Consider the following 18,601-nt stretch of genomic DNA (forward strand, 5'->3'; position numbering starts at 1 on the left):
GCCTGTCGTCCGTCTTTACGAGACACGCGGGGCCCGGGGCGGCACGCAGCGTTTAACGCAACATGACAGAGAGAGAGAGAGAGAGAGAGAGCTCGTCTCGCCGCGTCGTGCAGCTCTGACGGTGACGATGATAAAATGATGCGAAATTCCGCCGCCGCTAATGAAACGTGCGTCCCTCCCCCTTTAAATGAGATGTAATTTTATTAAAACATAGAATCAGACATTGCTCACATCAATTCTCTATATATAATCAATTATTTAAAACACTTTGTCCATGTAATGACAGAAATGGAAGCGCCATATATAATATTCGATATTCAAATGCACGTGGGTTCGAAAATATATTCTGCATTTTCAGTTTTTTAAATTTTTTCAGATATATCAACGTAAAAGCTGTTATTACATTTGTCATTTTTTAAATTTTCATTCATTTATTTTATTTATTGACTCGTTTGTTCCTTTTGTACAAAAAAAAAAAAGTCCCGTTTCCAACGAGCCGAGTGCCGAATGCGCGGGAATGTGTGACGCATCCGAAATCTGAAGAGCGAAGGGTTGCGCGGAGCACGAGGCGCACGAGGCGAGATGGTGTCCCTGTGCGCGGGGCCACAGCCCAAGAAAAAAAAAAAAAAAAAAAATCCTTAACATATTACCAAAAAAAAAAAAAATTAAAAAAGAAAGAAAGGTAGAGCCCGGGGGTCCGTACACTTCTTCACGTCCCGGCGGGAGTCCGGGAAAAAAAAAAACCCAAACGCGCGAGTCCAAGAGGAGGAAGCGAAAAGAAAAGGTGGCTTAAAAACCGGAGGGAACTTGTCAGAATTCCACGCCCGCGCTGGCCCTCAGAAGTCCATGGAGATGGAGCGCTGGCCGGGGTCCACCACGGCGCCGCTGTTCCTGATGCTGCCGTGGTTGCGGACGCTGATGCTGCCGCAGCCGCTCCCGACGCTGCCGGCGGCGCTGCCCCCGCGCACGTAGATCTCGCACGGGACCTCCTCCATCACGCGGTCCTCGATCACCTGCTCGGCGCAGTTGTGAGTCTGTTTGGCGTAGCCGTAGCAGCTCTTCTTGTAGGTGCCGGCGGCGGCGCCGCTGTTGAAGGTCTTCATCGGCGGGGGCTTGGAGAAGTCGTTGTGGTAGGAGAGCTCCATGGAGTTGAGGGTGGTGCGGCTCTGCTTCATGCTGCCGCCCGCCGAGACGGGCTGCGCCCCGCAGTGGTGCTCGTGGACGCAGCGGGACATGGTGGAGGAGCGCCGGAGCTTGTGGAAGCTCTCCAGCTCCTCCGACAGCTCGGCCAGGTCCGAGGAGAGCTCCTTGTCGCGGAGGGAGAAGAGCTCGTAGTGCGGGGGGTCGAAGACCTCCTGGAAGCCGGCCTTGTTGAAGACGGCCGGCCGACGAGCCACCACCTTCCTACGCGGCTGCTTCATCTGGACCAGAACGGAGATGATCAGCAGGACCAGCACCACGCCTGTGGAGATGCCGATTACTGTTCCATGTGTCTTGGTGATCTGGTGGAACAGGCCTTTGGACTTCCTCTCTGCGAAAACACACACAAAAAAGAAAATATGCAATAATTAATATTATTCACAAACACCATATCGAGTAAACACATAATTCTGTGCTAAGCGTGGAGCGTCTTCACTACACTAGTGAACCACCTTAGCACCAGCTAAAAAAAAAAAATAAAAAAAATTATATATAAATTTATATATATATATATAAAAAATAAAAAAAAATCCAATATTCAGTCAATTTACAGGTCACATGACATTCCACGATACAGTACAGGCCAAAAGTTTGGACACACCTCATTCAACGTGTTTTCTTTATTTTCATGACCTTTTACGTTGGTAGATTCTCACTGAAGGCATCAGAACTATGAATGAACACACGTGGAGTTATGCACAGTCTGTCTGGATGGCCTATAACAGCGTATAATGGGGTGTCCTTCCCAAACTTCCAAAACGTCTGCATCATCTATATCTATTAAAATGGTGGCTGCAATAGAAATAAATCAGTCAAAATCAATCACCCTGGCTCATGGAATAGACGAGGAAAACCTTTTTTTTTATTATTATCTGAATGGAAACGCAATCGTTTCACAATTGTGTATTTCTGACATTTTGAAAAATATTTCTTTGGCTTTGGACAAATCTGTAATGAAAATGCAACTTTGACAACACGCTGCAGCAAACATGACAACATGGAAGGTAAAAAGGTGCCACAATGTCATGTTTTTTATTCTGGGTTGGGTTTTCGTGGTTAAATTTAGGAACGTGCCATTGTGTGTGTCAGACCACATCTGCCCCTTCCTGTCTGATCTGGACTTGCTGGTCCCCTAATACTGTATCTGGAGTCTCTTTCCATAATTCAGCCTTGGTGCAGAATTACAGCCACTTTGATCCGGTCTCACCGTGAGATTTCCCAGGACGCGCCGTTTTGGTGTCTGTAGCTTTAAATGCTAATGAGGAGGAGAGAGGCGGGACGAGGAGGAGACCGACCTATAGAGGTAACCGCGCATTCGCAGAAACAACGTCATCAATGCCAATGACCAACCACAATGTTTGGCGCAGACAGGAAGTTGTGTCTGCATTTTTTTTTCCAGAAAAAATAAAATGAGCCCACTGATTCTCACAAGAAAAAACTAAAAAAAAAAAAAAAAAAAAAGCAACTGCAATGCTTGCACGTTTGGAAGCCATGACGGTTCATGGAAATAATGTTTTAGGGGAGGTAACCTTTCCCCTTATGACGTCATAAGGGGACAAATTCCAGATCAAACCGTCCGAGCTGCTGCTCTCTGAGTGGTTAAGCAGGATGGCCAAAACACTCTTTACACCTCTCGCCATTTCTAGTCACTGCAGGACCGTAGACAGGCTGGGGGAACTCGTATTAATGTTAAATAATCTCACAAAGTGAAATTTTCATGATAGGGGACCTTCAAAACTAGTTGGTATTACTGTGTCTTAATATGAGAACAAGCATACATGAATGTACCTGCACAGCAAAGTCTATTGAGAAGTAATAGTAATAATAACAGTGATATGTTGTGGCCCATTGAGACATACTGTATGTGATTTTGGGATATATAAGAAATAAATGTTATAAATAAAATAAATAAACTTTTTAGTTCCTCCTTGGGGGTGCTGTAACTACTGACTGTAAGGGAGACTAATAAATTCTGTAAATGCAACTGTAAAGAAATTCAGATGATTCATTTAACACGTGATTTGTGCATCAGCAGTCTCGGTTATTCGTAACATCGCTTCCCTCCTGGGCCAGAGTTAACTATCAAACGGCCTTCTACCCGCTCGCACGAAACCATTTCCGAAAGCACAGATCCAATACTAGATATGACCTTGGCGAACGCGGCCCCGCGATGCGCCTGGCACAGTTTATAAGCGCTGCCCTACTTAACAGTCTAAAGAGAGAGCCAAGCATGTGCCACGAGCAGCCATTTTTCCCTTCTCTGCATCAAGCAAAAACGCGATTTACTACAGCATCTTAAAACATGAGGACAAATGTCCAGCTTCTGAAAAGTGTCTTCATTTGAAAGAGGCTGCCCTGATGAATCCATTAAAACATTCTTGAGATGCACTAGCACCATGAAAAATCCACTTTTCATCCTGGGCATCACAACGAGGCTCTTTAGTCTTTATCCACACTGCATGTTAGCAGATAAAAGCTCCACACTAGGGGTGGGAATTGGCATGGACCTCACGATGCAATACGATCATGAGATATTGTGCACAGGACAGGCCAAACCTTCTCATGTGTTTTCTTTATTTTCATGACGCCTTTTGGTAGATTCTCACTGAAGGCATCAAAACTCCACGTGTTCATTCATAGTTATGTACTTAAAAAAAAGGTGAATAAAGTGAAAACATGTTTTATATTCTAGTTTCTTTGCTCTGATTCCTGCTTTGCACACTTTTGGCATTCTCTCGATGAGCTTCAAGAGGTCGTCACCTGAAATGCTTCTCCAACAGTCTTGAAGGAGTTCCCAGAGGTGTTTAGCACTTGTTGGCCCCTTTGCCTTCACTCTGCGGTTCAACTCACCCCAAACCCAAACCATCTGGATTGGGTTCAGGTCCGGTGACTGTGGAGTCCAGGTCTCCACTTTTTGTTAAGTACATAACTCCACATGTGTTCATTCATAGTTTTGATGCCTTCAGTGAGAATCTACCAACGTCATGAAGATAAAGAAAACAGAAAATGAGAAGGTGTGTCCAAACTTTTGGCCTGTACTGTATATATAGCAATATTAGATATGTTGCACTACTATATGTACTGCAATATTGTACAGTTCACAGAACATGTAAAAACTGAGCTGAAATGCAACATGCTGTGCACTTTAACGCATTGAAGTACTGGACACCAAAAATGTGCATAAGATTGAAAACAAAGATATAAATAAAGGTTTGACGCTTTGTCTGTGACTATGGCAGGGTCCTCGCTTTTTACTGCAGTTCGTCAATGTCACTAATGTGGTGCACTGAAAGGTTCAGTGGCTCGAGAAGTCCAGCAATGGCGCATCTTTGTACAGAGAGAAGAGATTTTGTCTCCGGCCGACTACTCACCCTTACAGTGGTTCTCGTCCCAGGGGTAGACGCAGTTCTGGACGCCGTTGCACACCAGCGAGTTGTTGATGCACATGTTGCTGTGGCAGAAGAACGTGGTCCCAGGACAAGGAGCTGGAGAGGGCAGAGGTCACAGGGGTGTCAGAAGGCCGCGGGAGGAGGAGCCACACAAGGCTCCAGAGGAGCCACCGAACCGCAGGTTACCCCACTCGGCCCCGTATGGCCAGAAGGGCAGGACAGGAGAGAGTGGAAGGGATGGGCGTCGCCCACTGACGACCAGCGCTGATCACGGCGGAGAGATTCTCAACTAAAGAGGTTTTCGGAATTCCAGTCAGGAGGAGGGTGAAGAGGGGGGAGGGAGAGAGACGGTACGGATGCTGGTGGAATGGAGGAGACGTAACAGGAGTTACCTATAAAAGTGCACTGTTTGCCCACACCTGTATAGCACTATGAATTATAAATATTGCTTGTTTTGAATGTAGATGCCTAGATGGTCCTATAGATTTTTTTTTTTATCTCACAATCTGAGTCTGTTTCTCACATGTGCCTTATAGCAAGTGTTAGCATGAAGAACTGAGAAATGAAAGAAATGAAACTGAGGATTCTAGCTGGTCTACCTCTAGCTGGTCTACCTCTATGTACCATCTGATCTCTACAACTCCTACAAAATGCAGCAGCACAACTGATCTTCAACCTTCCCAAATTCTCCCACACTGCCCCTCTGCTCCCTCCACTGGCTCCCAGTAGCTGCATCAGGTTCAAAATACTGATGCTGGCCTACAAAGCCAAACATGGAGTAGCACCATCCTACCTCACAGCCCTTATTACACCTCACACTGCACCTCGTATACTCCGAGCCTCCAGTACTGCTCGCCTGGTCCCTCCATCTCTGAAGGTAAAAGGAAGACGCTCATCTAGACTCATCTCCGTCTTGGCCCCTCGGTGGTGGAATGAACATCCCCTCGAGGTCAGAACAGCTCAGTCACTGAGCACCTTCACACGGCAGCTCAAGACCTTCCTCTTTAAAGAACATTTAGATGAACTTGTAACCTTCTTCTTGTCTGACTTTATGTATAGAAACTACAACAGAGTGAATAAAAAGATTGAATTCATAGTTTCATCATTCATAGGTCCTAGTGAACCAGAACTGTTCACTTCATGGATGGTAACATGGAAGCACGTTGTAAGTTGCTCTGGATAAGAATGTCTGGTAAATGCCTTAAATGTAAATGTAGGGTGATGGTAGGATTTTTACATTTACATTTACAGTATTTATCAGACGCTCTTATCCAGAGAGACTTACAATCAGTATTTACAGGGACAGTCCCCCCTGGAGCAACTCAGGGTTAAGTATCTTGCTCAGGGACACAATGGCAGTTGAACCTGGGTCTTCTGGTTCATAGGCGACTACCACCCATTATGGGTAATGGGTGGGTAAAGGAGGAGAGACACGGAGGGAGGGGGTTTTGTTAGTTGAACATGGGTTCCACAGATCTCCTCCAGACTGGTTCTGTGAGCTGCGGCAGACCTTCTCCATCACCCCTCATCTTCCATGTTCTCATCCCACTCCGTCTGCTCCCCGAGCTCACACACCCACACACACCAGGCGGCTCTCGCCGCGGCAGGGCTAAGTGGCTGTGACAGGGGGATGAAGGGGGTCATAAAGATCCCCGCGCCCGTCTCCAGGCGAGTCGCTCGGCGCTCGCCGCGTCCGCCGCTCACTTCCAAACCCATTAGGCATCTCTCGCCTTCAAACCGGGGGCCGGTCCACCGAGGTGTCACCGCCGCCGCCGCCCACGAATGCGAGGATGGGGGGGACGAGGCAGCTTCCTGGAAAGCCACCGCGGCCCGTCTGGCCGCCGGCGGCCGATTGAAGGCGACAGCGGGGAGCAGAGGTGTCTTGTTGGGCGCGTTACGAAGATGAATGGCTCCATTACGGCGCTTCATTAGAACCCGAACTCGTGACCGGGCGAACGTATTGAACGTTCGGTCCCGACAAAGCCGCACCCTTTCAGCAATTACCCGGCAAAAGGCGCCGGGGCAAATCGAATTTCTGCCACGGATGTTTGCAAGTACGGCCATCCATTCCCAACTACGGCCTGGCGCGTTACTCAAAGCACATCGGCAACTGGCCGCTGCGCCTAATAAACCCTGCAATTAGTACAATGAATTATTCCGGCACTTAATAAGGACGCGTATCGCTGCGGAGAAGCCTCATTTCTAGACGTTAACATTCGCACTGAAAAGGCAAAAAAAGGCAATTTGCCTCCTGCATTCATCAGCAGCCAGATAAAATTCTGCTTTCCATTACGGGCCGACCTGTTGCTATGGAGAAAGCGTCACGGGTGGAATATTAACACCGTGTTGTTCTACTTCTGCCAAGATTGACGGGTGCACAAGGGTGGAGAAATTTTAAACGGCGGAAGAGCGCCGCTTCCAATCAACTTTACACAGTAGGAGTTGGAGCGTCACAATATGCGTCAATTTTCTAAGGCCTTACACAATAACGTGGAAATAATGTTATGACAAAAAAACGTTTATACGATCTTGATGGATGATCACGATAAAGTTCAGCTCGATCTTGATCAAAAATTCGTGTTAGCAAAAATTTGCATATTCAGTGTGTGCATTTACATTCCTTTTAAAAGGAGACATCACAAGTTCTTGGAGTCTCCTGAATATTAATAACAGCTTCCTGGTGCTAGTCATGGCTGCCCACTGCTCACTCAGGGTGATGGTTTAAATGCAGAGGACAAATTTCACTGTGTGCACCGTGTGCTGTGCTGCTGTGTAACACAATGACAATCACTTCACTTTAATGACAGAGAGAGAGCGAACACGTGTATGCGCCGATCACGGCGTGTGTTGCCTGTTCAGACAAATAAGCATCCTGATTGGCTTACTTAGCACAATAAGATTTCAGTGTGGGCGGGCTTTTATTTAACCTCTCAAAGATAACTGTTTATATCATGATCAATATAGCCCAGCCCGGAGTTAAAAGACAGGCTTTTCCACCTCATTCAACCTTCCCAATAAAGTGGGAAAAAACTGCCACCAGCTTTGGAACTTAATATTAATGTTATTTCATTTGGAACTTATATTATATTATTATTATTATTTTTTTTTTTTTAAATAATTCAAAATTATGCTTGTTTAAACCATGAGTATAGACAAAGTAAAGGCATTATTTTCCGTGAGTAGTAGTGACTTCATTATATTGATCCGTTTAAGGCATTTACGTTCATTAATAGCTTTAACGACCTGTTACACAGTTAAAATCATTATCTTCGGTATGACACCATGCCTTCAAAAACTTGCCTCAGTCCTTCTTGTACTTTAGAATTACAGCATCATCCACCACATTCATTATCAGAAGAATATTGCCCCATCATCATGAACAAGAGATAGCTTTAAAATGCATGATGGCAATTTATTAAAACCGTTAATAGGGCACATTGTTTTACCTTATTAAAAAAAGGACAATGTACTATTCATGACGTGATATGAATCCATTTTCTTTGTCTGCCACGAATGGCTTTAATTACCTGGGTGCTGAATGTCACTATGCTGAGGTCAGTTTTTCAAACGATATTTCAGACCCAAGGACATTTCCCAGTCGGTGACCTTTTCTGCAAGGCGCCAAGCTGCGGGGTGGCAGTGCGGAGCCTTTAAACCGCACAGTAAAATTCCACTGAGAAAACATGTGTATGCATGCCGACCACACACCATTAACGCGAGAAATACGACCAACGCTCACTCGCTCGACTGCCGTGGCCACGCCCCAACCCCCACACTGTAATAAAAAAGGGGCGGTTCCCGCCGCACCAAATACACCTTGTAATGCCGGGAGGAAATAAAGACGTAAATCTGCCCAGCGCTGACGAACGGGCCTTTACGCATCGATTAGGTTCCCCAGTAATCCCTAATGGAAAGATGGAGTCGCCGGGATACTCACGGTCCACGAAGGAGGTGAAGAGCATGCGGAAGCGGCTGAGCCTGCTGTTGCGGTCCGCCCACATGCGGACCACGCCCACTCCCGTGTCCAGCATGACGTCGTTGGCCACGGTGCTGCAGAACTTGGCCTTCAGGTTCTCGATGGCACTGCTGCCGTCGTACACGGCGACAAAGTTCTTCTTGCACTCGTTGGAGTTCTCCATCTGATAGTCAAGGAACCGCAGATAAATCTGAAGTGAAAAGAAACGGCAGAGGGTGACAGGTCTGCACCATCTACGCTTGGAAGATGTTCTACGAACTAAACCGAAGTCCCAAAACATGCATGTAGGCATTGGTGGCTGAGCAAAGCACCGTCCCCACACACTGCTCCCCGGGCGCCTGTCATGGTGCCCACTGCTCACCAAGGGTGATGGTTAAATGCAGAGGACACATTTCACTGTGTGCTGTGCTGCTGTGTATCACATGTGACAATCACTTCACTTCACTTTCATAATACGTAAACACTTCATGACGCACACGGACCCATAATCCCTTGCAAAAGGTTTTTTTTTTATTTTTTTATTTAAATATCCTGATTTCTGCAAGTGCTGATTCTGCTCTTCAGTTATTTCTGCACCACTGGCCTAATACCTGCCTTACCGGCCGCGGCTAATTTCAGCCTCGGCGTGCCGGGGGGGGGACTGACGCTTGGCCTGTCTCTATAGCTGACAGCAACCTGGCTGTCCTGCTTGGCGCGGAAGCGTGGGATTACACGCGGGGCGCGAGTCTCACTTTGGAGTGGGGAGGGGCGTGGATGGTCCAGATGCAGTCCACATCGTCGCCCATTTTGATCTTCTCCTCCTCGTCGACTTGGCTGGAGCGGACGATGCCGTCCGAGCCACCGATCTCGAACTGGCAATCTGAGCAGAGAGCGAGATGCAAATATATCTATACGCTGTACAGTACAGTACAAAACACATAAATGATAACGATTAAACAGTCAAAGTGTGAATAGTGTTGATGTGTAGAGACGTGCTAGAAGAACTAGGTGCTGGTCTCTCCCAAATGACTGACACGGCCCAACTTTGGAGGGATGCCCCGGTCCGGTTTCACGTGTCGATGTGGTCATCCCAAGATTCCCGACTGTTTGCGCTGGTGATGGTGTTATACATGGTTGCCTGTTGTTTCCCGTCCTTGTCAGTCGTTGATTGTCTGCCTGTCCTTGCTGGGTTGTGTGTTAAATCCCCTTTGTAGTCGCCGTACGTTGCGTCCATCAGTCCACCTGCCTCGTTTCGCCGTCCCACCAAGACAAAATGACACGACCACTACGCCAACTAGATCCGAGGACAGCTACCATCGCTGCGCTTCATGTTCATGTTCAGCAGGGTCCTGGCGCACATGACCGGAGGGGATCGTCCGTTCGGGGTCCCAGGACGTGGAAGAGAGCGGGAAATGGAAGAGGACTGAGTTCATGGCCGTAAGCTACGATCGTTCGTTCAGACCCGTCGCCACTCGCCCATGGACAGCGTGCCAGGAGTCAGGGTCTGGCTCCGGTAGTGGTACTTTGCTTCTGCCATGTTTGCATGGTCAGTGTTGTGCTCCTGAGTGGTTCCCCCCCATGAAGGGTTATAACTGCCCGCCCATTGTGGGTTCGTGGCGTATTGTTACGTTCTGGTTTGTGATCGTGTATGTGTACTAAACCCCCCTGTTTGTTTTAGTCGCACTAATGCGTCCGTTCTTCCACCACATGACACCAATGAATGCTCTCGTACACGCATAAGTCTACAGATGGAGAACAATATTGTACTGCTTCTCGGAGAACTACAGGAGAACCGAGTGTCTTTCTCTACACACGTCATGTCATGGCTTCACGAAAATGAGGAAACTGGTGCACAGTGCTGCATATGCGTACATTTGTAGAAAATTAATACTTTGCAGACGTTGGAAACATGAAGCCTGGCTGCCCGTCATGTTGACAGAACACAGGCCTTCTCGAATGGAAATGGACAGAGCAGTAAAATACAGAAGGGCTTACCCGGGATTGGATTTAAAAGTCCACCCACGTGCAAATGGAAATCTGGGTCTGAAATGATAACAGAAGCGGCGCGTTACTCAGAATCCACGACCAGGCACATCGCAGCGAAGAGACAAGCCCTGAAATCCCATTAAATGGGCTGGGATAAGGCAGCTGATACCTGTGTTTGCAGTGCAGAGAAGCACGTGGTTAGTGTTCGGCGCTAAGTGACCTTTTTAGCTGAGCAGAGCAGGTAGGCGGCTATTTACCCCCTAATATGGAATACCATCAGAAAATCCTGTTTTATACATGCTTTCGGCAAGCTTAGACCTTTCATATTCACATGTTAAAGCAGAATTCATACCGAAAATACAGTAACCTATTACTGTGTAACTACACCCCTAATCCATTGGTATTTTAATGGTTTTAAAGTGTGAGGTTACATGCTCCATTTTTAAAAAATTAATACAATTTATTCTATTATTAATTGTCAAATAGACACAAAGTACTGTCCACAGCACTCATACTAAACTGCATGCATAAATATGTGTACATATGACTGCAACACTGGCACATTACATGTACAGTACAGGCCAAAAGTTTGGACACGTCTTCTCATTCAATGTGTTTTCTTTATTTTCATGACCATTTACGTCGGTAGATTCTCACTGAAGGCATCAAAACTATGAATGAACACATGTGGAGTTATGTACTTAACAAAAAGTGGAGACCTGACCTCCACAGTCACCGGACCTGAACCCAGTCCAGATGGTTTGGGGTGAGCTGGACCCCAACAAGTGCTAAACACCTCTGGGAACTCCTTCAAGACTGTTGGAGAAGCATTTCAGGTGACGACCTCTTGAAGCTCATCCAGAGAATGCCAAGAGTGTTCAAAGCAGGAATCAGAGCAAAGAAACTAGAATATAAAACATGTTTTCAGGTATTTCACCTTTTTTTGTTAAGTACATAACTCCACATGTGTTCATTCATAGTTTTGATGCCTTCAGTGAGAATCTACCAACGTAAATGGTCATGAAAATAAAGAAAACACATTGAATGAGAAGGTGGGTCCAAACTTTTTGCCTGTACTGTACATTTGACTGCTGTATATGTTTGTAAGTGCTATAGGTTTGTCTGTGTTGATCCGTGTACGTCTCTTTCTGTAGTTGAGTTGACTTTGAATATCTATGGAGGTAAAAACAACATGGTTTACCTGCTATGAAAGTATACAGGATTCGAAAACCCAGGCCTTCCAGCTCCTCGTCACTGGTGAACTTTATCCACATAAAGCGGCCAGTAGAGGCGACCACGCCCGGGCTTTTAGGCCCGCAAAAGCGGTCGATGAGGGGGGAGAAACCGAAAGGGCCGTCTCGCACCTCGATGTGGTCAAAGCGGCACTCGAACGAAGGCTCGATGTAGTAGGTCTTATCGAAGGTGAGCTGGATTCTCTGACGAGGAAGAGCTGGACAGGGAGGAGAGCACGTTCACAAACTGCTCATTCGAATTCTTATTCCATTCCAAGCCGTCTATGGTTCTGATTTCCGGAGGGCTAAAGTTAACGTCATTTGGGTGCAATAAAGCGGAATTTAGAATCCATTACTTTTCAAAATAATTTTAATTTGCTCACTCCTGACGAGAAGCACAAATTCCTTTAGACTGAATTCATGAGCTGACCGCACTGATAGACGGCGAAGGAATTCAATTTTTTTACCGTTTTCAGTGTCAGTAGACTCCAGACATTCGAATCTCCATCACACAATGCCCTGACGTGCTGCGGGGCTCTCCGGCGGCTGCGTAACACCCTTGCCTGATTGGGTTTTGAGCATATCTGCCCCCGGAGACCTTGAAAGCTCTGTAGTTCATTATTGGACTCGACGCAGAGCTGGCAGCCACGCTCGGGTTCATTATAAACATCGCGGAGACGGCAAATAGGAAATAATTGCTACTTTTAGAGTCCCTTCGCAGAGAATTTACACTCTTCACGGGCCCTAAGCTGCGTCGCTGCACTTAAATTTGAAAGCGAAGCGAGACGAGGGCCCTTAAAGAGGCCCTCGTCAGAGAGGCTGAACGAGAAGAGCTCTCCATCTCCCACAACGGTCCACCGTCGTACCTTCCAGGATGTAAACGCACTCCTTGTTCGGGGGGTAGGTGTTGGGGTAGTTCGGGGACGTGAAGAGCCCCCCGCTGATGTTCCTGGTCCACGTGCCGCACCCATCGCTGTTGCCACGGGGCGCATCCTCGCTCTGGGTCCCTGGAGAGCAGTATCGGCGGAGACGAAATGAAGTTATCAGATCTCATTACACATCCGAACGCGGCCGCGCTGCAGAACTCCGAACCGGAGCTCCGCTCAACATTCATGAGCTGGAGATCTGATTAAAAGGTCCGTCCCACATTCATTCTCAGCCTCGCTGGGAAGTAGGAGCATACCTCGCGTTCTCTGCGCCAGACTGAAGCCCTCTTCGATGAGAACGAGGAGAAGCCAGGCTGAAAAAGGGAAAAACACGAGAACATGTATTATTAAAAGCCCTTTTTTACTGGAGAGGATCGATAACCTGCACTATTACAATGGAGCGAGGGAAGATATGGGAGCTCATCTCCTGCACGATTAATGGCAACCTAAAACGACCCGAGCAGCGGCCAACGTCTTCTGCTGTACTCCAAGTCTGCGTTTTTCAGTCTCGTCCTACTGCTGGGGTGTTAAGCTCACCTGAATGTTGGCCAAAGAACAGGGAAACTGGTTTTCTTGTCAAATATTATATTATATAGGGGTGCTAGTAGCCTAGTGGGTAACACACTCACCTATGAACCAGAAGACCCAGGTTCAAATCCCACTTACTACCATCGTGTCCCTGAGCAAGACACTTAACTCTGAGTGTCTCCAGGGGGGGACTGTCCCTGTAACTACCGATTGTAAGTCGCTCTGGATACGGGCGCCTGATAAATGCTGTAAATGTGAATGTAAATATAGATGCTCTCCGCTTATGGCACTGGGCCGGGCCAGCAGGACACCGCCTCCACCCGCGAACCATGAGACCAAGTCGCCTTCTTCCAGTTCTGACGCTCACATGCCCACTGGCGACGCCTTTCCATCAGAACCAGCGGGAAGGTGACGTACAGAAACTCTTCCATAGGATCTTGGCTGCCCACGGCCCTGTGGCTGGTTCTGTCGGTGCTATTCGTGTCCCCTTGTGGTAAATAGTCAATGTCCTTGAGATTTGTACAATGCAAACGTTCTCTCGCTCATGATTTATAGATTTATATCGCCGCAATTCCTCTCCTTGCATCGCGGCCCGGTGCCAGTGGGCATGGTGGACTGCCAGCGTAACGAGAGACCTAAAAAAAAACCCCAAAAAAACGAACGCATCGTGTCTGGCACTCGGCCGTCGTCCCCGCAAGCGGATCCGTTGTAGAACCCGTGCAGATTTAATGCGGGCAGGGACTCCCCGTTTCCCACGCACGAATCCTGGCACGTTTAGAACAGAACATTCCGCGGAAGTTAACGTCGTAAGAGCGGAGAAGAGCTCGGCTGGGCTCAGAGGGCCCATTAACAAGAACCACATCGCGCTGGACCGGTACCCCAGGGGCGTCAAATAAACGACCGGTTCATTACTCTAGAGGAAAAAAATGTAAATATTACTGCCCATTAGTTTTAAGTGTTTCTACGGGATGTTCTAATGCAGAACACCAATAGCACATGTTATTAATCACATTATTCAACATATCCAATGTCTTTTTTTGACAAATGTCGGCCCCTTTAGAAGAAACATGCTTGTCATTGTTATTATCAGTTATTATCTGTCACTTATAACAAGCGGACATGGCAACACGCCTCTGACGCTGAAACAGCCAATCAGAGCTCTGTTATAATAACCATGGCGTGGTTTCAGACATCCAGATATAGAGCCTAACAATTAAAATCATGTTTTCAACACAATTGTTAAATTCGGTTGTTCGGGAAGGACACTATGGTGGGCTGCCGGCTTCCGTTGCATGTGCTTATTTTAATAAAAGCAATAAAACAATTTCTGTATTGTAAATTGGTATGTATGAATTGCTATGTTAGTCAATTCAAGTTGGGAATAGTTGCGAATCGAATTATCAGATCAGGGGCGGGCAAACTACGGCCCGCGGGCCACTTCCTTTTGCTTTTGGTCCGGTACCATAGATTGGTACCGACTTGCCCATAACTACGTGATAATAACGAAATGCTGCATATGTATAACTGCATCGAGTGTGCCCATTTCCTGTAACGCCTGGCGCTCCACCAGGTGGCGCAATAGGCACAGACGGAGCTGAAGATCTTCGCCCGGGTCAGATGGGTTTTTACGCTGGTTTGCGCGGTGAATGAGCGCTCATGTATGGCAAGCAGCCAGAGCCAATAATCTCCATAGCGCTTGACTCGTTTTTATAGGTTTCAACAGAAATTAATAATAATAATAATAATAAGACCCGGTCAGTAACGCAGATATTCATAGCAAACCGGTCAAGGCCAGATCTCCTACGCTGCCAAAAATGCACCCAGCAGCTACAGTACTCCGGTTTTAAAGTGATTACCTGAACAAAGCGAAATGCTTCTTTTATCCTCCTTAACAATCCAGCAATTAGTCAATATCATGAAAAACCATCGTTTTAGCACTTAAAACCTTTGGCAACGATCACTTGGTGGCACATACTTATTATGCGATGGAATTACACATTTCATACACGCGTTTTGTGCTACTAGGTATAAAAAAAAAAACAAAAAACAGATCAAATGATTAAACACGCACACTTCAAATACACAAAATGTACAACTCTCAAACATTTTATTCCAGTGTCATGAAGCACAAAAGGATGGTTAGGCTTTATGCGTTACTGACTGTGTAAATATTAAGACCGTAATGCCATTTTTTTATGGTTATGTCTGATGTGCCCGGCCCGTCTGACAATTATTAAAAAATCAATGTGGCCCCTGAGCTAAAACGTTTGCTCACCTCTGCTTTAGATAAATCGATGGATCGTGAAAATAATCAATTGATTAATTTTCTATTTAAATAATCGGCGCTACTTACAATCGGTAGTTACAGGGACTGTCCCCCTGAAGACACTCAGGGTTAAAGGTCCCCTGACATGGATTTCTTTTGGCTTTTATATTGGACTTGTTGGTCCCCTCAGCCACTTTGATCCAGTCCCACAATGAGATTTCCCAGGACGCGCCATTTCGGTGTGTGTAGCTTTAAATGCTAATGAGGAGGAGAGAGGCGGGACAAGGAGGAGACCGGCCTATAGAGGTGAGCGGGCATTCGCGGAAATGACGTCATCAACACCGTTCACCAACCACAATGACAGGAAGTCGTGACGCCGTTTCTCCCCAGAACCAAAAAACCTTATGACGACATAATGGGACAAAATTCCAGATCCGACCACCTGGGCTGCCGCTCTCTGAACGGCGAAGCAGAATGACCGAAGCTATCTTTACACCTATCGCCATATATAGCCACCGCAGGACCATAGACAGGCCAAAGGAGCGCGTATTAATGTTCAATCATCTCACAAGGTGGTACGGGACCTTTAAGTGTCTTGCACAAGTATTCAATGGCAGGAAATTTGGCTTGAACCTGTGACTTCTGGTCGAGTGTCTGACTTCAATTCAGAAAAAGCCCTCAGTCTGTAGCGACGAAATCTGGTCTGAAATAATAAGAAATAATAAGAATGCTGTTTTGATGTTCTGTCTTGATCAGATCGGTTGTGCTGAATCTGAAGTTGCACCACGGAACATGGTCGCCTTTCAACAGGCCAACATGGAAAAATCACAACGGGGAGAAGGCCGATGGGACAAGACGAGGCTGGAGGCTCTAAAGCATTTCATTTAAAACTGGTGCAAATCCCTCAAGATAATTTTTCAAGTCCGGGTGTTTCAGAACACTCTGCAGTCCAGTCTTGGATTCTTGGCAGTGGTTGGCCTAGCGGGTCAGGAATCCGACCAGGGCCAATCGGGAGGTTGCCGGTTCGAATCCCGAGCCGCCAAGATGCCACTGAGGTGAAACCGAGCAAGGTGCTGTCCCCAAGGGGGCCGGTCATGGCTGCCCTCTGCTCACCATGGGTGATGATTAAAAGCATGTTGAAAACGACAATCACTTCGCTTTCAACGAACGAATTGAACAACGAACAATAAATGAATAAATAAAATCCCGGCACCGGAGTCTCACAAGGTGGCGCTACCGTCCCAAAATGCAACACGGCCGTGACGTGACTTCACGTTGACTTCAAGTTCGACCCAATACGATAAACTCACGTAATATTTTATATAACATAATACTTTAAATAAGATAACCCTGTACTAGTCCCAGTTTATTAGCTCAACGAGTCGGAAATTTAGTTGGTTAAGACATATTTATTTCGAGGAGAAATTATCTGTCTTCGTTCTAAATCGTCACAAAAAAATCGTCTGTAGCAAAAACGAACAGGTCATATTTCCCCAGGTGGTTTTCTGCACGTAGAACGCGTGGAACGCGTACAACGTCGCCAGTCCGTCCGAGAACGACGGCCGGCGGTGAAAAACCTCGGGCCGAGCTCATTTGCATGCCTCATTTGCATACCTTATTTGCATATGATGTCATTAAATTCGACGTTTTAAATTCCGAGTGACGAGGACAACACGCACCTATTGAATCTAAAGATTATCGTGTCGTCGCCTTGAACAACTTGTGGCAAGGTCTGCAGGAAGGTCCCCCGACTGTTAATAAAAACGAGGAACTGTCGACAGTGTTCAAGACTATGATCACGATAAATACACAAAACGACGGAAATGATGAGATAAAGTTAGTCCTTCCATTCGAACGTTTCACGTCCCACGTTCCTCCGGTCCGTGGGTGACTCGGCGCGACACCGACTTTCAGAACGTCGGTTTTTGCGCGACACTCGCTCAAAGGGACAAAGGGCGCCTGCAGGCGGCGACGTTCGAACAAGTTAACGCGATAAAAAAAAAAACGAATAAATCGAGCAACCGGCCATTAAAAAAGTAAAAAAAAAAAAAAAAACGCTTCACCTCTGTGCATTTCCTCTCCTGGTTCGTTCGCCCGCTTAAGATGTCGGAGTGCGGAGCCCTTCCTCTCCACGTTCCCCCATCCGGCGCCGCTCAGCAGCCCGACGCGCGGCTCCGCTCCACGCAGGTCGCCGCCACAGCCCGCCGCCCGGACATAATCCCACGCAGGAAGGTTGCGGAGCCCACGGCGCGCGCGACCGAACTGGGGGCGCGCCTCCGGACGCGGCGCTTTTAAAAGGGGCGGCGGCGGCGCGCACGCGCGCGCGCGCGCTCGGAGAGGCGCGCGCGCGCGCGCCCCCGGAGCCCGTCGCCCCACCCCAGCGCGGCCAGACGTTTACGTTTAACATGTACAGCGTGCATCGGAAATTTACATTTCCAGCGTTCATCATAAGTTAACATTAACATTTAAGGTATTTACCAGACGTCCTTATCCAGAGCGACTTACAACGTGTTTTCATGTTACCATGGATGAAGTGATCAGTTCTGGTTCACTAGGACCCCCAACTATGAATACAATCTTTTTATTCACTCTGTTGTAGTTTCTGTACCGAAGTCAGACAAGAAGAAGGTTACAAGACCATCTAAATAAGTCTTGAGCTGTCGTTTGAAGGTGCTCAGTGACTGAGCTGGAAGTTCATTCCACCACCGAGGGGCCGAGACGGAGAAGAGTCTAGATGATCGTCTTCCTTTTACCTTCAGAGATGGAGGGACCAGGCGAGCAGTACTGGAGGCTCGGAGTATACGAGGTGCAGTGTGAGGTGTAATAAGGGCTGTGAGGTAGGATGGTGCTACTCCATGTTTGGCTTTGTAGGCCAGCATCAGTATTTTGAACCTGATGCGTGCAGCTACTGGGAGCCAGTGGAGGGAACGTAGCAGAGGGGTGGTGTGGGAGAACTTGGGAAGGTTGAAGATCAGTCGTGCTGCTGCATTTTGTATGAGTTGGTAGACCAGCTAGAAGGGAGTTGCAGTAGTCCAGTCGTGAGATTACTAAGGACTGAACCAGTCTCTGGGTGGCCTGTGTTGACAGATAAGGACACATCCATCTGATATTGTAGAGAA

General features: G+C 47.2%; 1 protein-coding gene across 1 annotated transcript; it reads right to left on the reverse strand.

Annotated features, from left to right (window-relative positions):
- Positions 1 to 179: 179 nt before the first annotated feature.
- Positions 180 to 17,776, reverse strand: neto2a (neuropilin (NRP) and tolloid (TLL)-like 2a). Its single transcript, XM_028957131.1, has 9 exons — positions 17,546 to 17,776; positions 12,946 to 13,002; positions 12,629 to 12,769; positions 11,732 to 11,980; positions 10,540 to 10,587; positions 9,297 to 9,424; positions 8,527 to 8,755; positions 4,572 to 4,685; positions 180 to 1,531 (listed from the first exon to the last, which is right to left on the reverse strand). Exons 1-9 carry the CDS (start codon positions 17,553 to 17,555, stop codon positions 837 to 839), a joined length of 1,671 nt encoding a protein of 556 aa, XP_028812964.1. The 5' UTR covers positions 17,556 to 17,776; the 3' UTR covers positions 180 to 836.
- Between the last annotated feature and the right edge of the window lie 825 nt (positions 17,777 to 18,601).

The sequence above is a fragment of the Denticeps clupeoides genome, chromosome 16 (genome assembly GCF_900700375.1).
Source record: "Denticeps clupeoides chromosome 16, fDenClu1.1, whole genome shotgun sequence".
NCBI classification, from domain to species: domain Eukaryota; kingdom Metazoa; phylum Chordata; class Actinopteri; order Clupeiformes; family Denticipitidae; genus Denticeps; species Denticeps clupeoides.

What these genes read in the sequence shown, in the direction of transcription:
- neto2a (XM_028957131.1), bottom strand. An exon ending in ACGCCCCTCCCCACTCCAAA is followed by an intron (nt 8,756 to 9,296) that starts GTGAGACTCGCG and finishes TTTTCACTTCAG; the next exon opens with ATTTATCTGCGGTTCCTTGA. An exon ending in GGACGAGAACCACTGTAAGG is followed by an intron (nt 1,532 to 4,571) that starts GTGAGTAGTCGG and finishes GTGTTTTCGCAG; the next exon opens with AGAGGAAGTCCAAAGGCCTG.